The sequence below is a fragment of the Sparus aurata genome, chromosome 20, assembly GCF_900880675.1.
Source record: "Sparus aurata chromosome 20, fSpaAur1.1, whole genome shotgun sequence".
NCBI lineage: Eukaryota > Metazoa > Chordata > Actinopteri > Spariformes > Sparidae > Sparus > Sparus aurata.
Genome location: NC_044206.1, coordinates 11,227,802 through 11,250,589, shown reverse-complemented (window position 1 = coordinate 11,250,589; position 22,788 = coordinate 11,227,802). Strand labels below are relative to the sequence as shown.

The following is a 22,788-nucleotide window of genomic DNA, read 5'->3' as shown; positions in this document are numbered from 1 at the left end:
CAGGGTCCCCATGAAGAAATGCAGTTTTGATTTGAACGGGCTGCAGGACTGACAACAGGAGTGGCTGACGGCAGCAGGTTGACTAGGGTGAGCAGACAGAAACATCTGGGACAATCCTGAATTACAAGCGGTCGTCCCAAATCCTGAATCATGTCCTGTTTGTCCCGAAAATTACTAGTAATTTGGGAGAGCTGTCTGGACTTTGAGACTGAACTCGAAGGCAGCGGAGACTTGACTTGATGACAGTGTTCTACCTTCCAATAAGAATACAAGGTCGCCTATATGATCAAAACATGACCGTCACGTCTGCAAAATATAATCATAAAAAATTATGCCTTGGAGTGCCCATCATCAATTTCAGACACTTGCTTAACTTTAAAAACCAGTATGCCAGATTCAGTGGTGTCTTGTGGGGAGATTCGAGATTGCAACCAACCAACCAAACACCCATTGGCTGCTAATCATGCGAAAAAACATGACAGCTCCTCTACAGAGTCAAAAGGTTTGTTTGTCCATTCCAGCCTACTGTAGCAACATGGCGCTGCAACATGAAGAACTCCGTGAAAGAGGACAAAATACCTGAAATGTTAATGTTGACATAAAAGGGCAACCCTGGTTAAAGTTAACATTTCTCAAACGTTCAAGACTTTCGTACAAACCCCTTTCTATACCATTATATAGAAGAGATTGACTCCTAAAGGGTCCATCTGTAATGATTTGTAACAATTTACATGCGTTAATCACTTTTTAATTATCGAATGCCTCGTCTTCGGTCCAACAGCAGCTAACGTTATTTTAGAAGTTGTGCTGGCCAACACTACCACACCACCAGTTCCACAGAGCCCCTTTAAGATAAACTCTGCATCATTCAACATGCTTAAAACAAAAACACAAGAGGGAAAGACTTAACTTAGAGCCTGAACTATCATTGCAAGTAGAGAAACACAAGTCTTTTTTTTTTTTTTTTTCCCCAATCTTTCAAAAAGGAGGAAATCTCACACAAACGTTGATTCATTTTTACTTTTTTATTGCTTAAACTGCCATCTGGAACAATCTATACCAAAAGGATAAACATCTTTGCACATACAGGAGGTCAAACTGAATACAGGGTAGAATAGAAAAAGAATGGTCCTCTGATCGCCTGCAGCTCTCTGTGCTGCGGGCCTGACAAACTCACTGAAGGTCGGGCTAGCAGGAGTGACTGACTACTACTGTAAAGCCCAGGTTAGGTAAGCTAAGGCAAACCGGGACGATTGCAGTGTGGTTAAAAACATTTTGGACTAAAACCAATGATGATGCTGCTATTTACATGAAAACAATATGTGTGCGTCGGACCCTCGCCCCTAACGGAGTCACTTCCTGTGGATGAGGACAAACGGGACGTGTCGCCAGTGGACACAAATCCACATGTAGCCAGATTCACGAGGCGTTAGGAGAGGGGGTGCGGATAAAGATGATCTAAAATACACTCATGTCCGTGAACGAAAAACTCCTCGCACTAACCTGACTACCCTGCAATCGGCACCAAAATCAAATCTTTTTTCGGACGTACGAACATACATCTTGATTCTAAGCGAGCGCTCTGAATGAGACACAACAGAAAAACAGACACATGACTGGTTCAACGTCATCTCTGGTAACAGACAAGTGAGGCAGGAATGAAGAGTTAAGCCTAAAATCCAAAAGTCAACATCGTGTGATTTTGGTAAAGATCTTTAAAAAAGAAAAAAAAGAAGAGGAAGAGGAAGAAGAAGAAGAAGAAGAAGAAGACAGACTTAACATCTTATGCCATCTAAATAGAAGCAGTTAAGCTCGGGAGTAACAAACCAAATATTTGACAAAGTTCCTGCTTCTGCACACAGCTGCAGCAGGGCCACGCTTCTTTTTTTTTATATATATTTTTTTTTTTATAATGCACGCTCCCATTCACACCGGATCACTGGATGCCTAAAAAACATCATGCCAAGTAAGCATAGAGAACAGATCACAAGCTACTCTGATGAAAGGACAGCCACCTTTTTCAATAGGCAATAAGCGATGACACTAGTCTGAAATAAATATCTGCCTGTCAGCTCACCTGTGATGCTTCGATACATAAAATACTTCAGATGTCCTGAAATCCATAAACCAACTTTATATATTTTTTTTCCAAGACTTCACTTCAATAAACCTGTAATTACCCATTAAATTGATCTATTTTTAAAAAGGTTGAATTAACCCATGACACAATACAATTACATACTGTTTTTGTCAGTTGACAAGAAGAAGCATTTATTTACTTTGTGGCACTGGACACCTAAAATAGAATTTATGGAAAAATAAATGTTTACAAAAGACAGTTAAACGTATTTTTTTTTTCACCATCACTCCAAACCATAAGTTTATCATTTAGTCCATGATAATAATAGAACTATGATCATTTTAACTATACTATGATAACATTTTTGATTACAAACCATAGCAGAAGAGTGACCAAGTTATTTGGTATATACTAAAAAAATTGAATACTGAAATACACTTAATACTCTTGTTTTTTTTTTTTCCTTTCTTTTTTATCATGTTTTTTTTTTTTTCCTCAGAGTAGTCAAGGCAGTTCTTGTATGGTCGTTCTACCGATTAAGAGGACAATAAGGGTGATAACTACTTCCTGTTTTGCGCTCCAAAAATAGTCAGGGAAACGGAACACGCACTGCATTTCCACGGCTATGCATAATCAAACATTTGGCACTAGCCTGGTAGCTGCACAAGAAAATAAAAAGATGTACAAGCTCTCTCGAACTAAGCAAAAAACAGGCTCGTCGTCGTCTCGTCGTACCAATCGGAGGTAACCAAAAAAAACAACAAAAAAAACGAATGGAGCACAACCGTCGCACAGCTGAAAAAAACGTCCTGCTTTCTGCGGCTTCTAGATTCTGCTCTATGCTGTCTAATCACTGTTGTCAAAAGGAAACTCTTAACAGGGAAGAAGCAGCCCTCTCTTCACTTTAAATCTACAACATAAATCTGATACAAATTTCCCAAAAGCGCCATGTAAAGGTTGATTGTCCCGTCTCGTCAGTCTGAGACCCTAATGTCTTTCAGATCTCTTCACAATCCTGCTTTGTGTTTCAAAAGAAAGCCGGCAAATACGCATATAAACATGGGTAACATGTGATGTAACTGTGCCTACAAGGTAGCATACAGCAGCTGGTATAAGCGCTGGTGAATGGCTGAAAGAAGTCACCTCAGCGTGACGGGCGGTAACAACAAAACCATCTCCGCGGTGTGTGAAACAAAAAAATTCAATTAAATTAAAAAAAAAAAGGGGGAGAAAAGCCAACAGAAAGAAGAAGAAAGTGACAAAAAAAGCAAATTGCATTGGTGGACCCTGGGTCTGAAAGGAGAGAAAGATAGACGGGGTGGAGAGGAGAGGGAGTTTTAGAGAGAGAGACAGAGATAGAGAGAGAGAGAGAGAGAGACGCCACTTCAGACAGACAGCGAGACAAAGCTGTTGTACTGTTGGATGTTGCGTTTGAGAATGTCCGAACAGGGGCCCAGGACGCGCTCGAAGCGAGGTCGGTCCAGCTTCACGCACTTCAGCGGGCCGCGGGCGACCACGGTGGCAGCGCGCGGACGGTTCATCAGCAGAGCGATCTCACCTGGAGAGACACACAGTCAACGGAAATCCATGAATGACAGAAAAAGAAATCCATGCAAAGCAATTTAGCAGATATTTTGAGTACAATTCATTAAGAACACAAAGTCTGAGTGTTATATTCTGTTTTCCAGATCTGACTGGGGTCAGAGACATTAGTTACAGAAGTCCCATTTTTGTCATGTGTTTGGTGCCACTAGTACAAACAGTTACAGATCTAATATTAATAAAATGCTGTAATTATGAAATAAAAGACTGCTGTGATGTCGCTTTAGTTCTTACCAAAGTAGTCAGATGGTCCTAACCTCCCCACTTCCACAAACTCCTCATTCTCTGAGCGACGCTGCAACACGGCTGCAGAACCCTGAAAAACACAAACACACAGATTGGTTGGCATCAAGCGGTTTTAACTTCAGTCTCATCAGCACCTGTGTCAGATGAAAGTTTATCATCTGTATAGAGGTGCATCTTTAAAAAAAAGAACTGAATGACTAAAATGCATGTAATAATATCAGATTCCCTCTCCTGTATGCATTTTGTTTTTCCTTCTCTAGTAGAGCGGTTAGCATCAGGAGTCTTTTTTTCAGTCTGGCTCATTGAGAGTCCTAATTTTTACATTTGTTTTATCTGGGAATGGAAGAATTTACCAGAAATTAAACGAAACGCCAGTCAAAACTTGGTGTTCTTTTTGCGTTTGTTTTTTTTAAAAGATGGACTTTGTCTTCTTCTGACCTTTCCTCAGCAGGTAACAGACATTTATTATAATACTGTTCTGGACATTTTTCAGTAGAAAACAGTTGTAATCCTAAATTTGATTTGCTGACCATGTAGATATGTCCAAAAAAGCTCAGAGAGTAACTAGAAATGTTATTAAATCTTAACAGAGGACACTAAAGGGATTATATTATCAACTTAACATGAACAAAAGTAGCTCGGCTACAACCACTGCCTGTTGGCCCAGAGGAGGAAACCACAGGGGTTACATCAAAGAGTCAATGCTGCACAATGTTACAACATAATCATGTTCACTACAGAGCCCCTGAATGCACAAACAAGACATCTGATACAATTGAAAAGCTAGGAAACACTGCTTAACATGGGTTTACAGAGATACAGATTGCAATATAAATTCTAATACGACATCATCTTCATTTTCTTGGATTATTTTCTATAAAAGCAAGTAAAAAAGTCATACATCCTTAAAAATTTCTACTTTACAATAATGTAAAACAAAAACAAATAAAAACAAATGATCCCATTTAAAAAGCTGGAAGCAACATTTTCACAAATTCTTGCATTTTATCGTTTTTGATTATCAAAACAGTTGCAAATTAATTTTCTGATGATCGACTAAGCAATTAATGCACCGATCTTTTCAGCTCTGGGGAACATTTTCACATCACCACAAGAGGGCGCACATGTGTTGATGACAAATTGGTTGTTAATGGTTTAAATTCCCACTGCTAAAAGTAGATCAGACAGCTCTTAAACTGTGAAATGTAACTATTTAATTGAAGAACAGACGACGACCACACAACATGGAAAAGGTAACCCAGGCGCATCAGGTCGTATTTATGTGAGAAAAGGGAGTATATACCTCCAAGATGATGAAGAATTCATCTCCAGGCTCTCCCTGCACTACAATCTTCTGTCCGTCCTCAAACTGGACGGGCTCCAAGGCATCAGCAACTGTCAGACGCTCCCATTTGTCAAGAGACTCTGTGTGTGTATGTGTGGAAGAAAGGAATTAGCATCTCATTTGATTGAAATATTTTTTCAGGTGAGATATTTTTATATGCTCTTTCAGGTTATTTTAATCTCAGCACCAAACACAAGTAATGTGCTCCTCTTCATCTATTTTCAAGTTGCGCAGTGAAGTGATACTTGTAAAAAAGAAAGAAAAAAAGAACAGAACGAAATGAACCCACCTAGAATGGACACTTTCCTGAGGAATTCCTCGTACATCTTCCTCTTTCTCAAAGTGCTTCCCTGTGGAGAAAAATATCTGTGTTAGTGGAATTGTGGATAATAAAATTAAAATAGAATTTGAAAAACCAAGCTTTATTAAGTCTTTCTCCACAGGTACAGTCAAATGTCTCCTCACCATAAGTATTCTCCTGTAGCTGTCTCTGTCGATGCCCCACAGCTTGACGTTGGTCTTGGCTCTAACTGTGGCCGCCCTCGGGGTGCCGTATATCAGGGCCAGCTCTCCAAAGCTGCCTCCTTCCCCGATGCTGGTCACCCATTCGTTGTTCACATACACCTGCCGGATTAGCAGGGAAGAAACCAAGAAAAAAGATATTTGTAGTAGAGCTGCAGCAATGAATCCACCCACTAGTCAATTTTTTTCTGATTCTAGCTTCTCAAATCTGTATATTTTTCTTTACTCTATGAAATGTATATCTTTGGGTTTATGGACAAAACAAGACAATGTTGAGCTTTTCCAAACATGAAACCTTTAAAAATGTTCGATCATCTGACATTTTAAAGATCGAACAACTAATGGATTCATCAAGAAATTAATCAACGGATTAATCGACAGTGAAAATAATCGTTAGCTGCAGCCACAGATAGTAGGTTTAATATTGCTTTCTAGAAATAAACAACAAGGTTTAGATACTCACATCCATCTCCCCTTGGTCGATTACATAAAAATTGTCACCTTCGTCACCTGGGTGCACGCAACAAAACCCATTAGCATTGAAGACATGCTGTGATTTGGATAAATTAAAACTTCAATTAAACTCTGAAAAGATGTAAACGTACCCTGCAGAATAACTGTTTCTCCAGCGATGTAGGTGACTGGAAACATGGCATCAAATATGTCACTGGAAAGGAACAGAATTGAGAATTGATCAGCAAGGAACAAGGTTACACAATTATCAAAACTTTGTTTAGAAAGACTTTTAAAAAGACACTCTGAAGACTATCACTTGGTGATTTTTCATCAGAAGCATGAACAAAATTCAACTTGCACCATTAAGAACAGGTGAGAGTTTCAGGTATTTATTTTTATTACAAAACCAGTCTGGTTGCTGTTGAACACTGTGAATGTGTCAAAACACTCAACCCACAGAGAAATGCAGACAGCTCATACTCAGAAACTGAGCCTTCCAACGGCCGCAAGACTTCTGAAAGGTTTTGGTGTTGTAACTATACAGTCACCGCCGGTACAGCTGGAGTTGCAAAGAAACGGGGCAGAGCTGATGTGGAAACACTTTGGGGGCTGCCTACTCAGGCCTGCGAGAGCTGACCAATCAGAGCAAACTGGGCTTTTCAGGGGGCCTTAAAGACACAGGCACTAAAATGGTTGTCATTATTGTCACTTCTGAGAGGTTGAGATAGTGTACTGGTGTTTATTGTGTAAGAAAGCGGGAGAAAAGGGAGATTAATGCTGTGTTTTGTTTCCTAGACAAACTATGCAAATACTCTCAATGTGGTATTTAGTTGGCATTTTCTTCTTGAAAATACAAATGAATAAAAACAGCGCAAAAAAACTTTTAAACACAGGTACCTCCTCTCGTTGTCGTCCAGGTGTGAGAAGAGCACATTCTTTTCAATAGCTTTGGCCAAGGCTGCCATCGTCTTGTAGTCTTTTGGAATGACCTTAAAAAACAAGCGACTTGTTAAAACATTTTCACACAAGTTAACTTTTCATCGTTTCATCATTGATGTAAGTGTTGCCACAGCTGCCTGACTACCTTTCTGACATATGAGGCTGCGTCCTCCTCTGTGTAGACCTCTGCGCTGAAGGCTCCTCTCCGCCGGCGTCCCTTTACCACAGGGTTCATGGGAGGAGACACCTCCTCATCACGCGAGTCTGAACGGGAACTGCTGGCCTTCTGCTGGTTCTGAATCTGCTTGGCCTCCTCCTGGAACGGAAGGAGGCGATGGAGTCAACCAACAGTGTTCAAAGCTGCTGCTGCTGCTGCTGTTGCTGCTGCGTGCTCAACTTATACAGACTAGAGAATATGGCTTTAAAATAATACTGCAGTAGTTTTAATCTCTTCAAAAGCAGTACATTAATGGTCGGACTGGGCGACAAAATCAAATATGATTTTTTTTTTTTTACCAAGTTCAACTTCAATACTGATATTGCCACAGTGTTGTAGGGATGACAATTGGAGCTTTCACAAAATTTCAACACAATGAGATTTTTGATAAATAATCATGTGGCTGTGGATATAATGACTACATGGGTTACGGTATTAAAACAGGTAACACATTTAGAAAATGACATCATTTTACTGTGATGCAGCCTTTAAAAAACAACACGTATGTCATATCATGATAGATCAATATCCAAAATCTAAGACGACATATATATATGATGATATAATAGCAATATATTGACAGCCAGACTGGTGACAGCATTCAGCAGTACTTCCATTAAAAAGTCCTCTGAAAACAATTCACAGCAGTGCTCTATACATTCAAGACTGGAATATTGCACTGTTAAATAGTTAAGCTTGAATGAATACAGGCTGTCTTGGTAAGTATAACACAATACGGTCACCCTTCTTAGCTATCATATCCTGAAAACAACAGATGGAATAGCTATCAAATGTTGTACTTTAATAAAACATGCTGTTAGACGAATGCTCAAGTAAGTTTTTGATATGCAAATACTACCCCCACCGTTAACTGTCTTTTCCTTTTTTTAATTCACATTTTCTGGCTTGTTTTAGTTTGCTTTGTTTTGTTTGTTGTTTGCTGGATCTATGAACTTGCCTGACTGGCTGTTTGTGTAAGATACAAAATATTGCTGTACGGTCTTTTTTTGTTTGTTAGTCAATTTGAAAATAATCATAGTTCACAGTGGTGGTAATATGGAATTTCATTAATTGAATGTGCAACTGTTTGTCTTAATTTCAATTTAAATAATTGCTTGAATCAAGCAACCCCTTATTCGCCTCACTAGTCTGTTAGTTTACTGATAATTAAAGTAAATGCAGCATACAGGTTTGACTATAAAACTGATCCCCACGTGTGCATGTACATTGGGAAGTCTTGTCCACAGCATGTGCATACTGTCTAAAAAACCTTGTAATATAGCGTTGTGTAGTGTTGTCAATATGCATAATAAAAATTTAAATAGTAATAGTAATAGTAAAAATAGTAATAATGTTGTGTCAGTTTTCCCCCATGGTATCAAAGATTGTATCAAATATAGATATTTTTCAAGGTATTGTATCGAGGTCAGAAGTTTGCCGCAGTTGCAGCTAGAGCTCTACTGATGCTTGATTTTTTGGGACTGATTGGGAAATTCATTTGCAATTACTCCTCAAATGCTGTCACTTGACAACGATATGTGTAGGCAGGATATTTTATAGTTTAACATTAACCTTTACAGTCTTAAATGATACCAGTGAACTGGAACAGTAAACTTAACTGGAAATACAATAAATGTGTGTTACCTTAAGCATCTTTTTCATGATTATAAACTCTAAAATATTGGCTGGGCAATATCGTTAGATAGTATTTCCCTACTGATATATATTGGTTGGGCTCTCGATGACCAAGCTCGTGTCTTGAGAAACGTCTGTCTTTTTAAAATAAATTAATCAATGCAGAGGTAAAACATTTGTGCAGGAATAACTATGTTTCGTTGGAATTTAGTTTATCGGGGATGAGATTCCTTGCACCATAAGAAAACAAGTGGCTTGTGTGTTGCTTTCAACTAATGGGGCTCTAGTTGCCGCAAAACAAAACACAGAAGTAAGTGGGTAAGAAAATAAACTGCTCTGGACACAGATGTTATGCAGCATGTAGCAACTGTCATTTAAGTGGGGCTAGCATGCCTGAAAGAAAGCCAATTAGTTTGCATTTAATAATGTTACAATCATTTTTAGCTATTGCGAAGAAGATTTCACCCAAAACATGTGAAGCTAAACTTATTGATAATATCACACAAAGTGCTTCAGGGTAAATGAGTGAGAAACTGCTTCATCTTTGACATCCACTGCATCACAGATGTGTTTTGTTTTTCTTTTTGCCCAAGAAATAAATAGTAAACATAGTCCGACCAAGTGTGAATAAATGAAGCTTATGATGACAACTCTTAGCTAGCTTCTGAGACATTAACAGCCTGTTGCAATACAAGTGCATATATTGCTCGGTTTTAAGAAGGATAACAAAGAAGCACACACACAAACCTTCTCCAGCCTTTCGAAGTACTCCCTGAGGAAGGCCATGGGCCTGTCTGGCCTGGAGGTGCACAGCTGGACAATGCAGTCCTTCAGCAGCTGTTGAATGTTGTGTTTCTGCACGTACTGCTCACACTCCCTCAGGCTCCGCTCCTCCTCGCTGCTCGTACTTCCAGATGCCATGACGACAACGGCGACCCTGCTCTGTGACCTCTAACCTTTGTACTGGGGAGAGGGGACAGTAGCGGGGAAAAGGGAGCATGACTTCAGATCATCATTGTACAACTCTGGATGAACAGAGAGCAACACGAATGTCGGGGGGGTCGTGATGAGGAACGGACGGACAGAGAACGTGAGAATGTGAGAAAAATAGAGCCCGAGTGAGAAACCACTGAGAGGTGGGGTGTTGTTTTGGCACTGTGGAGCCTGAGTGCCTCTAAGTGTTGGACTGGTCATATGACATGATCACGCATTTTTGACCACAGACAGCAAACTAGGGCAGGCACTCTGTGTGTCCTGGGTTTATTTACCCAAAACAATTCAAGTTTTTCACCAGCCTGAATGAAGCCCTCTATCAGTCAGACAGTATCTCACACACGCAGCCTAATCTTAGAGCAATGGTGAAATGAGGGCCAGTGAATCAATCCACTGTAAAACAGACCACACCATAAATGCACTTGCTTGGGGTTTCAACATTTCAGGTCACAATGCTTCTACTGAGCAAAACCGCTTGTCAGATCCCAAACCATGTGATCGGCCTCTGTGATATGAACTTCTTCAGACAGCTTTGAGCTGAAACAGGAAGGCCTCTGAAGCCCTGCTGTAACCAACATGTGCATTTTAAATAAGAACGTGAGCGAGCAAGTGCTGTGGTCCATCCTGTCACTTGCAAGTGCACCGAGCAAGCATGTGCATCAGTATAATAGGATTCGGATAATTTCTAATCTGAAAAGGCCCAGGGGAGATTACTAGCCATGTTATCAAAGATGAGGCTGGCAACTTACTGCACTCATGGTGGAAACTTGGCAGGCCCGCTTTAAGCTTAACCGTTCACAGGAATAACTTAGTGATAAATGATAGCCTACTGTTTTCGGATCAGGTGGTATAAATTAAGAGCCAAGACAAGGGCCAACAACAAGCCTCCTTAGACTTGTATTATTAGTAAATCTGGGTTATTTTTATCTGAGGTAGTGAGAGTGTACAATTAACATGTTAATTCTCTAATTCAGTTACCGAGCTGCAGCACCACCTCTGCTGTCTGATGGAAGAAGCGGGCTGTCAATTAAATTAAAGAAAACACTGCGATGCACAAATGACCTTGCTGAACGAGTGACAGTGGAGTATGTTGGATGATACATGATAATTAAGCATCCAATGGTCAACAAATTGAGTAAATGTTGTCAGCTTTAAAGACAGTGAGAAGCAAATGCCCCGTCTATAACACCGTCTAGGTCAGGAAGGCTTCATGAGGAGGCTGACGGCTTACAGCAAGCGAGCTAATGCTAAAACACTACGCTACCCTCCCCTTAAAATGACAAGTAAACACAAAATACAAATGACTAATACACGTTTTATACTTTTGCTCGGCTATCTTTGGCCTGCGTTGTGTTGGAGAGTGAGTCTAGTTGATGCTTAGCGGGCTAGCTCCGTGCAAAGGCAAAGCTCTCCTCCAATGACGCCATCTTGAGCTCTATCATAAACAAACGAGAGACGGAGGAAACAAATTTCACCTATCCAGAGGTCATATGATCCACGAGCAGAAGAAACGCAAATACTCACAAGAAACTGTAAATTCCTGCCGAGCCCTTCGATAGCGACTCGGGATGGATGATATTTCTCAAAGCGTACCGTTACCAGATCCTCCTCGCTTCGATTTTTTTCCCGAGCCCTGGACCGCTGCCCCACCGGATACGGCTGAGAACCAATCAACGGCCGTCACTGACGTCAATTCTCCTCGTTCTGACATGTGAGCTCGTAACCCCTGGCAACCTTAAAGGAGCCTGCACGGAAACCGTGACGTCAAGGAAATGGTTTAGAAAATGAAAGAAAAAAAAAAAAATCGATTTATATCTGATTAAAAATTACCCTGACAACGGGAATCTCTGTGTGGTGTTGTTATTTAGAGACAGGTAAACCATCCAGGCTCACCGCAGGGTGCATGGACTTCTTTTTTAAAAATTTCTCAATGAGGATATTTGGGGATAGATATCCTGGAAGGAACTGAAAAGTCAGAAGTGGGCTCCCCAGATAGATCAATTCTCATAGGAACATATGAAATTAGTGCAAAGTTTTCTCACTCTTTTCTCATAAACAGATAACGTCAAGTACAATACTGTAAACATTAACTTATACGAATCATGTAAGTGTATGTATTTAAATCCTTTACTTGAATAAAGTAGCCTAGCAAGACCACAATGTAAAAGTATTCAACTACAAGCATTAGTTCTGCTTTCAAAAGGTTACTTAGGCTGCCTACAATACAGAAGCATCATCTGCATAATGCACCTAAACTATGAACTGCTGAAGTAGTTACTTGGTGAAAGTGAAAGTCAACCAGATACCTGAGTAAAAGTCTTAAAGTATATGATATCAACTGTATGTGAGTATCAATGGTAATGTTCTGGCAATAAATGTTCGTAAGTATCATACTAATAGTCAAATTATGTACTGAATAATAGTTCCAATATAATTCTGATAATCCCAATGAATTTTTTTTTTCATCTGTCCATTCTTGCACTATATCATGTAAATATGTATATACGTCGATTCTTTCCTTTTTAATTACATTGTCTATTTTATATTGTCTATTATGCTATTGCTCTGTTCTTGTAATATTCTGCTGCTGCGACAAACAAATGTCCCCATCTGCAGGACATTAAAGCATTTCTGATTCTGATTCTGATGAACGATATATTCATTTTAAAAAAAGCACTTCCTTTAATCTTATGCAGCATGTAATCTGCGACTAGGAACTTAAGTTATCAAATAAATGTAGTGGAGCACAATATTTGCCTCCAAAATGTGGCAGTGTAAAGTAGCAGAAAATGGAAATACTCAAGTGAAGTACCTTAAAATTGTACTTAAGTGCAGTAGTTGAGTAAATGCACTTAGTTACATGTCATCACTGAAAATATGCACTTGTAGTGTAACATATAGCTTTATAGTGCATGAATAAAGTAACATACAATGAAAATACAAGTACCCAACAAATAAACTTAATACTATATGCTTATTGCATTTGACCCAGGGGTAACAGTGGCTAAATTAAAATGATACATACAAAACAATTCTGTTTATTGTTTTTAGCTTAATAGATATATCACATCTTTTTAGTATTCAATATTTGCTTATAAGATATGTAAACACACAGGTAAAATAATACTAATACTAATATGAATTGGCTAAATAAACAGAGAATTAAACAGTATTACATTTAGTTAAAGATAAGCTTAAAAGAATGTTTTAAAAAATGGTCGAATAATATCAAATAGTCTTGGTAAACTCTTGAACGTCTCTGTCCCAGGCTTGTTGATTTGTCTCTGCACTGACGGGAAGTAAGGAAGAAAAAAAGAAAACGTTGATACGGATTTTATCCAATGAAATCATCAAAACAATTCCTCGTGACAAGACAGAAAGTATAATTGGCCAATCAACCGTTTTTTCACCAAAATAGGCGGCTCTCGTTTGACTGACAGCTGCTGTGTAAAATGAATCGGAGGCTTTAAGCAGCTCGACCAATAGGAGCGCCGGAGCGGAGGGTCTGACATTTTACCGCCTGCCAATCGCGAAGCACCGCAGCGTGACGCATCCACCCATCAGCTGTTTTTGTTTTGCTGTGTGGATTTTAGAAGTTTATAACATAATATCAGCGGTATCGGGGGATTAAAGTGAAACGGCTCACTCGGGAGTAGTTATCGATCATCTGGTGTCCTGTCCGGACTGTCCGCTCGGTGTGTGTCATGTGTGCCATCTGAGCCAGCCTGCCCGGACATTCCTCTCCCCTGAAGAGTGTGAGCGTGGCGCTTGGAGTCGGGGAGCAGAGGAGGGGAAGCGGGTTCCGGCGGGGATCGACCCGAGCCCAGAGGCCTCCGACCTCGACACCGGCGAGAGGAGACGGAGCTCGGCGGTCCGGATGGAGTCTCAGGACGCACCGGACGCCCTCGAAGCGCCGCGAGGCTTCATCTGCGCCTCGTTTAACCAGGACACCACGTAAGCGACCTGCGAGCTGGGCCCAGCGTGAACTCAAATCTCCTTGATGCACCTGACTGTTGCATAATTGTTTTCGGTCGCAGCCTACTCTTTGTGTGTTTGCCTTGTGTGATTTGGCAATAAGCGCCAACAATCGTGCAGTTGTGTCTGCGCGTCCACAATGAAACTACAGGCTAAACTTCTGGATTAGACTCGAGCAGCTGAAAGTGAACTAGGCCACTGTGTTAATCTTCACGGCCTGTTGCACATTAAACTAGGTGGTTACTGTACAAACTTCTTGCTGTTGTGTAACAAGACACTGAAAACAGGCTTTTTTCTGTAGTATCTAATGCACGTTTCCTGCTTGATTCATGCCACTGAACATACATTATTACATGTTCATTATTTGGATTAACCAGTAAAGGCAAATGTGGTATTTTCTGAGGTTATAAAAAACATTATTGAATGCAACTTTACAAGCAGAAGTCGCTCAGGGACTATTAGAGGGCACACTACTGTAGAACAGACAAATCCAGCAGACTGCTTCAGTTACAGGTGTGCCGGCCTGGATAAACATCTCCTGTGTCTCTGATTGTAAAACTAAGCAGGTGTCCAAACGGTCAACAGGGCCTTCTTAACTCTCTGTCATCACGTTCTTTCCAACCTTGATAAGATAAGGCAGCCTTCTTTGGGGCAATCAACGGATTTTAATGGCAGCTGCATTGTCTAAACAAGATAAGAGAGTCTGGGGGGGAAAAAATCATGGCTACCAAGCCGGGTGTGACCTGGTGACCGCCTCATGTCAGCATTGGTCATTACGGCGTTTTCAATGATGGTGTTACAGTCATCTTGCACTTATTCCTTCGTGGAAACTAGCAATCAAAAAGGGCAGTGTTATGTAGCAGCCACAACCTAGACTTGACCCGTTTTTCTGTGCGGTCTGTGTGTCTGTGCATGGATAATCCTATGCTTTTCAATAGCAAACTATTGTTTTTTTTTCCAAATCCATCCCCTAATCTGGTCTAGTGTTACCAAACAGACGGGGGAAAAAAAAGGTTTCGTGGGATTATTTTTCGACTTGAGCTGTAATTGTGTTTGTGTTTCAGGGTCAATTTTCTTTTTTAAATCACTGTAATTAAAAACTGTAATTACAGCCAAGCTATTTTTTATTGTAACAGTGCTGGGTGTGGCTGTGGCTGTGTGTGTGTGGCTGTGTGTGTGTGTGTGTGTGTGTGTGTGTGTGTGATGTTATTGTAGGTCTCTGTCGGTGGGCACCAAGACTGGCTACCGGCTCTTCTCTGTCACTGCTGTGGACAAACTGGACTGCATCCATGAAGGAGGTAATACGAGGGGCAGTGTACTTTGCTCTCTGCAGTAATCCGAGGGAGTTCAAATTACGGGAAATGTGTTTAAAAATCACACGACACTCGTACAGCAGATACACTGTGACACGCCAGTATCTCCTCCCTGAGGTGACATCAGTGCGGAGCGATGGAAGTCGGCACAGTATTGTTTGAGCTGTGGTGAGTTTCACCTCAGACAGCCTGCAGAATGTTTGCTTTGCTGTTGACAGAGGGCAAAAACGGGAACCCTACACTTTCTAATCCTCAATAGCAACTGCGAAAGAGAAAGTCTGAGTCAGTTTGAGGTCATCAATGTACTCTCTTGCTTTAGTTTCCACCGCAAGAACCTTCCCGACCTTTTGGAGGAACTCTGTGGGTTGCCAAGGGTCAAAATTACGTTCCTGAGATATTATTTCACCCCCAGAAAAGTTCCTTGCTCGTAGGGTATTACCTTCCAAAAGTGCAGGAATTTCAGTTCCTTCGAAAAGCAGTTCCTGGGGCTTAAAGTGGCTGGTACTTTGGGTGGAAAGCTACAGTCATTGTCATTTGTAACAGTGCAGGAAAATGTATAGGAGTTGGCAGCAAAGAAGATGCTGTTCATGAATTTACTGTAAATGAACCTTGATTTGAACATATATCAGAGCACCCATTCACCACTCCTAAATAAAAGTATCCGATCTCCTCTCCTTCCCAGTGGAGTGTCCAGACGTGTACATAGTGGAGCGGCTGTTCTCCAGCAGTCTGGTGGTGGTCGTCAGTCTGTCCATGCCACGGCGAATGAACGTATACCACTTCAAGAAAGGCACAGAGATTTGTAACTACAGCTACTCCAACAACATCCTCTCCGTCAGGCTCAACAGACAGGTGAGAACAGGAGATGGATCTTGATTTACCTGTAATTCCTCAAAGTTGTTGCCTGTATATTATATATTTTTTTGTGACCATGATGTCTCTGTCACTCTCACAGCGACTGGTGGTGTGCCTGGAGGAGTCGGTCTACATCCACAATATCAAAGACATGAAACTACTCAAGACCCTGCTCAACACACCGACAAACCCCTCAGGTACACTCAAAATGTGAAGAGGACATATACTGTATATCTATGTAAACCAGATAAAGTGTGTAAATTGATTCTTGTAGACCCCAATTACCTTACAAGTGATAATACATATGGCAACAAGTGAAATTTACAGCATGATTATTAACACTGTTACATTGATTGCAATCTTGGAACCAATCAGCTCTCATCTAATGACAATTAAACCTCTTGGGGCAACGGGCCAGTGTTTCAGGGATTCTGTTGTAGCCAGCAGAGATTCAGGAAGCAGCTGTCCGGGCCAAAACTTCCTCTTCTCTTCTGGTCATCGTTTACATTCCAATTAGCAACTTGAGACGCGAGAATAGGGTTGGAGTTGAGGGAGGGTGTCTATGACCTATCTATGAATGCTGATAAATGTTTAAAAAAGATAATAAAAAAAGCTATTTCATCATCAGATGATTAGTTCTTGAGATTGCAATGCTATGCGGTGCAATCGTCCAACGCAGTCAGCCTCTTTTCCTTTCAACACAGACTGTCTACAAATGAAAACCAGAATGCTTCCGATACAATGATCTTGTTCCTTTTGTACAGATTCTTCATTCATAAGCAGCGATCTTAGTTTAGAAGAACAATATCTTGATCTAAATATTGGGAAAATTAAGAGCAGAAGCTAGTGGTTATACAAGACCAAAAAGAGGCTGTAGCGGTGTAACCTCTAATTGTACGGAACTGAGCCACCATTTTATTATCTCTAAACTCAACTGCCCATTTATTAACATGAAGACTGTTACTCCTTCTCACAGAATCTAAATAATGTTCTATAATCTTGTAATATCTTGTAAATGGATGCTCAGGATGCAAGCAGACAACTGCCTAAATCGTTCTCTCTATTGTCTTCTAGGTCTCTGCGCTCTCTCCGTCAACCACAGTAACTCCTACCTGGCGTACCCCGGCAGCGCCAGCATCGGAGAGATCACCGTCTATGATGCCAACAACCTGGTGAGGCTGCATTAACACTCCTGACATAGCAACAAAGGAAAAAATTGCAGTTCTTATGTCTCTTGATAACCCCACTGGGGACGAGCAGCCCGGGGTTGGTGCTGATGTCATTAGAACGCACTTGTTTTTCCTCCTTCAGAGCACTCTGACGCTGATCCAAGCCCATGACAGTCCCCTGGCAGCCCTCACCTTTAATGCCTCTGGCTCCAAACTGGCCAGCGCTTCAGAGAAGGTGAGGACTCGATTTCCTTCATCTTTTTAGATCCCTCCCATCTGTTTTACCATCGACAAGACTCTAGCTGAACATGTTCTCGTCTACAGGGCACCGTCATCAGAGTCTTCAGCGTTCCTGAAGGACAGAAACTGTTCGAGTTCCGCCGAGGGATGAAGAGGTTAGGTCACTTCTTTCGTGTAGTTGGATAAGAAACTGTTAACAAGCAAAACTGTGGACAGATGGTGGTGAAGATGATTCATGGTGTTTGGTTAAAGCCAGATTAAACAAAGGGCTTGTGACAGTGAGTAGTTCAAATGACCCTCCTGTTACTCAACAGTTAGTGTGGAGGTGAGTCAGACACTTGCTGCTCAGTGGCCAAGAGACCATGACCTCTGACGTCACGCTTGTTCAGCTGTTCTCCAGCTTGTTAGTCCTATAAAAGTAGGGAATCTGACAAAGTATCTTTACATGGTTTTCTAATTGATCAGCAATGGAAAAAAAAAAACAATTGATAGTGCAAAGATCCGGACCACATTTCATGACCGAACAACATATTTTAGCCTCTTTTGGACAATGGCAAACGTTAGCGGTCAACCGCCACCTGGTTAGCATTATAGTGAGGGTGTTGCACGGAAGGTGTTGATTAATTCTCAAATAACATTAACAGCTTGGTCTCGTTTATTTAAGCCTGGACACACACACTGTATGTAAACCCAGCGCTAACGTTTGCTTGGAAGTGGCTGAATGCTAATGTTAGGTAATAGGTAATCAAATTTGTGTTTTACATTGAAATGAGGCCCAATGTCCCTCAAAATGTTCACAATCAATCGTCTTTAAGTTGCTGATCAGTGTGGAGGTTGTGAAATGGTAACGATTTGCGAGATTCACTATGTTTATACGGCTTTCAACCTTTTGAGCGTGACATCAGAGGAAAATGTCCACTGTGTGAATAAGGCCAATAGTAGTTTGTTGTTCGAGTGTCTCTGACCAAGTATCTCTGTTTTTAAAGCAGAAATACTGGATTCTTGACAGGCCGATTTCTGAAACATAAGTTGTGTTGGAGTAAATCTTTCTTTTGTTGTCAATGAAAACCTAAACATAATCTTTTCCCTCTTTCTGTCAGATACGTTAGCATCAGTTCATTGTCCTTCAGTGCGGACGCCCAGTTCCTGTGTGCCTCCAGCAACACTGAGACGGTCCACATCTTTAAACTGGAGCAGCACAGCCCCAGGTAAACACACACAGTTTGATGAATGAAGCTAGTGATTTGTTTTCTGTAGCTTAAGTAATTAATTAATTGACTTACCAAGCGTGGACATGGTTCTGACAAATCTCGTGCTTGTGCTTTAATCCAGACCAAAATAAACCACTATTTGCTGTCAAAGGGGACTTCTTTCTTTTATCCCTGGTAAAATATTTTCTCATTGGGGTTTAAGGTTACATGTCATTCATGTTGCAATTTATCTGCATTAGATGTCTCCATGGTCCTCCTCTGAACCTTGTACGGTTCAGAGAAGGACAATACATGGAACGATGAGCACCCTCTGCTGTATTTATCATGCAAAAGCAACTCGTGTTCCTGTGAATTCCAACAAAATGGCCTACTATAAAAAGAACAAAAAGAAAAAAACATCTAAATGTCTTCACTAATGATTTATTGATGTTAAAAAAAAAAACGCTCATTTTGTTTCCAACCAGTCAAGAGGAGGAGTCTCCTACATGGTCAGCGTACGTGGGCAAAATGTTCACAGCAGCCAGCACCTACCTGCCCTCCCAGGTGTCCGACATGATGCATCAGGACAGAGCCTTCGCCACAGTACGACTCAACATGTTCGGCCTGAAGAACATCTGCGCCCTGGCTACGTAAGACAGGATAGGGACGTGTATTCAAGGAGAGTGGTGCACCTGTGTGCAGGTTCATTCACATCTTGTGTGTGTTTTTGTTTGTCAGGATTCAGAAGCTCCCTCGCCTGCTGGTGGCGTCCTCAGACAGCCTCCTCTACATCTATAATGTGGATCCACAGGATGGAGGCGAGTGCGTCCTGGTCCAAAAACACAGGTGAGTGTGTGTCTGCATGTGTCAATATGCTGTGACTTCTAAAAAAGGTGCAGAGATTTACTTTAGGTGCCCAAAATCATCTAAATTTGGATTTCAAAACATTTATTGTGAGCTGCGAAGAAATGTAAGAATTGGAAGGTATATCTAAAAAAAAATTAAAACAAAATCATCTAGCTGCATTTTTAGCCTGTGACAAGTAAAAATGAAAAGGTACCTGAAGATAATACATCACTGAGTTAATATTTTACACTTTTACAATCAGTTTTGTCATTTAAAAGACAACATCAGCTGGTGCCTTTTTTTTTTTTTTTTTTTTTTAATATACATTAAAACCTTCCACATGCAGCTTTAAAATGTCACAATGCTTCATGCTGGTTTTATCACAGCGAGTTGGCAGTCGTTGACTCTCTGTCCTCTCTGTTCGCGTAGGCTGTTTGACTCCAGCGAGGAGCAGGTGGAACAGATCGAGGAGGACAAACCGGAGGACGTCCCTCCCCAACCACCCAGCCAATCATACGCTGCGACTGTGGCTCTACCTTCAACCCCACCCTCCTCCACCACTCTCATGGGTACAGTATTCCTCATTATCAACTGATGGAAACTTTGGCAATATTTTATGATAAACATCAATCAGAAATGAGAAATGTATAGGTAGTTAAACTTTAGTGAAAGCTGCTGTTAAAGTTTATAAGCAATTGTTCATTGTGAAGGTTCAAATGACGACTGTTATACTCTGTAAATGGTTAATCAATACTGTGTAGTTCATCTATGAACAGTATTAAGATGGCTTTTATAAGGTCGCAATGTTTATACTTGTAAAGGTTTACCAAAGCTTTGCCTAGATTCAACAGTAAACTGTATTTGTGATGGCGTCGACTGTTGTTTTGTGACTCCTGAAACCTGATAATAATAATTTTTGGTATTGAGAATGTACTTTCATTTTTATAAGATAATCACCCTATGTCTGGAAGTAATAGCTTGTTTAATCAACAAATTCAGTTCTTTCAATTCTCACTGAATGTTATAATAGTATAATCCACAGTGTAAAGGATATCTGTTAATACAAGGTCATATTAGCTCACTGGAAATATCAGAATAACATGCTATAATCACCATCATTACCAAATTTTAAAACTAGAGTTAAGTTATTTTCACCGTTACCAATGAAATGCTTTATAAAACATGTATTTAGCACAAGTTAATGTTTGTACACAGTAATATAACATTTGCAACTTTATAATGGCCAGCAAAATAATGTTTTGGATTATAGAACCCCACAGTATTTATTGACCATTTACAAATTGTTATAAACCAGGGGGATATCTCATAGATATCTCCAGTAGATATCTCGGTAGCACAATATATAGGTGTCAGAACATCAACACTACTATTTCTTCACATAATTTGAATTTTAGAATGTTTTCAATTCAAATTCTTACATATTGCACATTCAAACGACTATAAATAACCTTGTATTTATTATTACAAAGTCCTCAGCATATCAATGTTCCATTTAACTTCTCGTGTATCTGATTGTCTTGGGAGTTTGGATTAAAAATGTAGGGGTTGGAAGATGGTTTTCTTGTCTTTCTTTAGGCAAACCAGCAAAAACCCTTCATTAATGATTATTAACCCTTATAAACTTTACCGAATACTCAACTGTACATACTTTCCAAAACATATCATGTGAAACAAACAAGGGTTCCCAGTCAAAGCAGATTATGATCAGTATTAAGGGGCCTACTCATTTTCCTCCTTCCTTCCCTCCCCAGGTTACTCTGAGGACGGTGGAGCCCAGAAAGGTGAGGTCATCCCAGAGCACGAGTTCGCAGAGAGCCCCGTCTGTCTGGACGACGAGAATGAGTTCCCTCCGGTCGGCAACCAGAGTAACTGACCAAACCCTCCCCCATTTAACAAAACATCCGATCCCTGCACAACAATCAGACTTGCTTGTTTCGAGCAGGGAAGGTGGACGAAAATATTCCTGTATGTGAGACACTGTGGCACCCCCACCCTCCCACAAACAAGTACCCCTGCTGGCCTAGGGTCAAATCTGAAAGAGTGTGACTCCCTGGTGTTTCCGTATTCTGTGTCCCTCTCGCGTTTTTATAAGGACTAAAAGAAAAAACACTAAAAAACCAACTACATTCAGAACATCTTAAACACTTAGACAGATTTAAAGACTGTGTCCCACTCTTGACTCCCATATTAACAGTGTTGAACCTATTTTTAAGACTGACTGTACAAAGCAAAGAAACCCTGACAACACAGTTACACTACTGTTGCACAATATTACCATGGTAGCAACCAGATGAGCATGTGGTTGGTCCCGCAAAGTTTAAGTGAGAGGTATGAATATACCAAGATGGTAGAAGAGACAGCAGATTGACAAAAATGCTCAAATGCACAAAAAGAGAGATGGGAAGATGTCACCTGACAGTTGTCAAATCTCTTAAGATTCCTGTCTTGTTTTTTGGAATCAGCATCTGAAAAGCTATTACGAGGACATTTCTGTCAATCAGGCGTCGGGAATTTGGGGTGCTCATCAGTGGGCATTAAACATGTCAAACCTCAGCAAAGAGGAGCAGAAGGAGAACATGTTGTACGTGTGATGCACTATTTAAATCATGACACATGCAGTAAGTACTACATGACCTGCACATGCAGCTGTCATCACTAATTCTGGTAGTGGTAGATGAGACTAAATGACGGGCAGAGTCAGAACCTGATGATGGGCTCTGTGGCAGCAGCTGAATGTGAAACGCTTGGTGGCGAAGCTGTACATGACAAAGTTACAGGTCCTTGAATTTCAGTGGTATCCTGAAGACCTTTTTATTGACTGAACGATGCTGAATACAGTCTGTTGATATGAAAGTCATTTTTACTTTGATGTATTAAATGGGTTTTTTGCAAAAATGTTTTAAGTATTACACATCAAATGCATAGACTTACCAATGCGTAAATTATATATTGAGGATTTTTACTGTGTGTATAATGTATATATAACATTTATATATAGTTCTGTTGTAATAAGTAACATGGTAATGCCATTTGATTTGCCAAAAGGTGGCGCTGTGAGGACACCCTTACGCTGCATTGAGCTGTTTGATACTGGCCATTTACACCAGAGACTCATTAAAGCTGAGAAGTTCAACCTCTGCACTG

The 22,788-nt window shown here is 40.6% G+C and overlaps 2 protein-coding genes across 2 annotated transcripts; one reads left to right on the top strand and one right to left on the bottom strand.

Annotated features, from left to right (window-relative positions):
* Positions 1–1,010: 1,010 nt before the first annotated feature.
* Positions 1,011–11,760, bottom strand: LOC115571130 (cAMP-dependent protein kinase type I-alpha regulatory subunit). Its single transcript, XM_030400226.1, has 11 exons — positions 11,560–11,760; positions 9,790–10,005; positions 7,336–7,506; positions 7,149–7,240; positions 6,401–6,462; positions 6,259–6,305; positions 5,739–5,897; positions 5,563–5,623; positions 5,232–5,353; positions 3,917–3,998; positions 1,011–3,638 (listed from the first exon to the last, which is right to left on the bottom strand). The coding sequence occupies exons 2-11, from the start codon at positions 9,961–9,963 to the stop codon at positions 3,466–3,468; spliced, it is 1,143 nt and encodes a 380-aa protein (XP_030256086.1). The 5' UTR covers positions 9,964–10,005; positions 11,560–11,760; the 3' UTR covers positions 1,011–3,465.
* A 1,796-nt stretch (positions 11,761–13,556) lies between these two features.
* Positions 13,557–22,781, top strand: LOC115571572 (WD repeat domain phosphoinositide-interacting protein 1). The gene is made up of 12 exons (XM_030401021.1): positions 13,557–13,989; positions 15,226–15,308; positions 16,006–16,175; positions 16,279–16,375; positions 17,253–17,350; positions 17,490–17,582; positions 17,672–17,742; positions 18,688–18,795; positions 19,263–19,427; positions 19,516–19,623; positions 20,053–20,192; positions 21,396–22,781. The coding sequence occupies exons 1-12, from the start codon at positions 13,913–13,915 to the stop codon at positions 21,515–21,517; spliced, it is 1,332 nt and encodes a 443-aa protein (XP_030256881.1). The 5' UTR covers positions 13,557–13,912; the 3' UTR covers positions 21,518–22,781.
* The last annotated feature ends 7 nt before the right edge of the window (positions 22,782–22,788 follow it).

Coding starts and splice junctions, on each gene's coding strand:
- LOC115571130 (XM_030400226.1), bottom strand. CDS start 9,963: ATGGCATCTGGAAGTACGAGCAGCGAGGAGGAGCGGAGCCTGAGGGAG. Junction 5,624..5,738: donor GCTACAGGAGAATACTTATG/GTGAGGAGACAT, acceptor TTTTCTCCACAG/GGAAGCACTTTGAGAAAGAG. Junction 5,354..5,562: donor CAGGAAAGTGTCCATTCTAG/GTGGGTTCATTT, acceptor ATACACACACAG/AGTCTCTTGACAAATGGGAG.
- LOC115571572 (XM_030401021.1), top strand. CDS start 13,913: ATGGAGTCTCAGGACGCACCGGACGCCCTCGAAGCGCCGCGAGGCTTC. Junction 16,176..16,278: donor CCGTCAGGCTCAACAGACAG/GTGAGAACAGGA, acceptor TCACTCTCACAG/CGACTGGTGGTGTGCCTGGA. Junction 17,351..17,489: donor TCTATGATGCCAACAACCTG/GTGAGGCTGCAT, acceptor TTCCTCCTTCAG/AGCACTCTGACGCTGATCCA.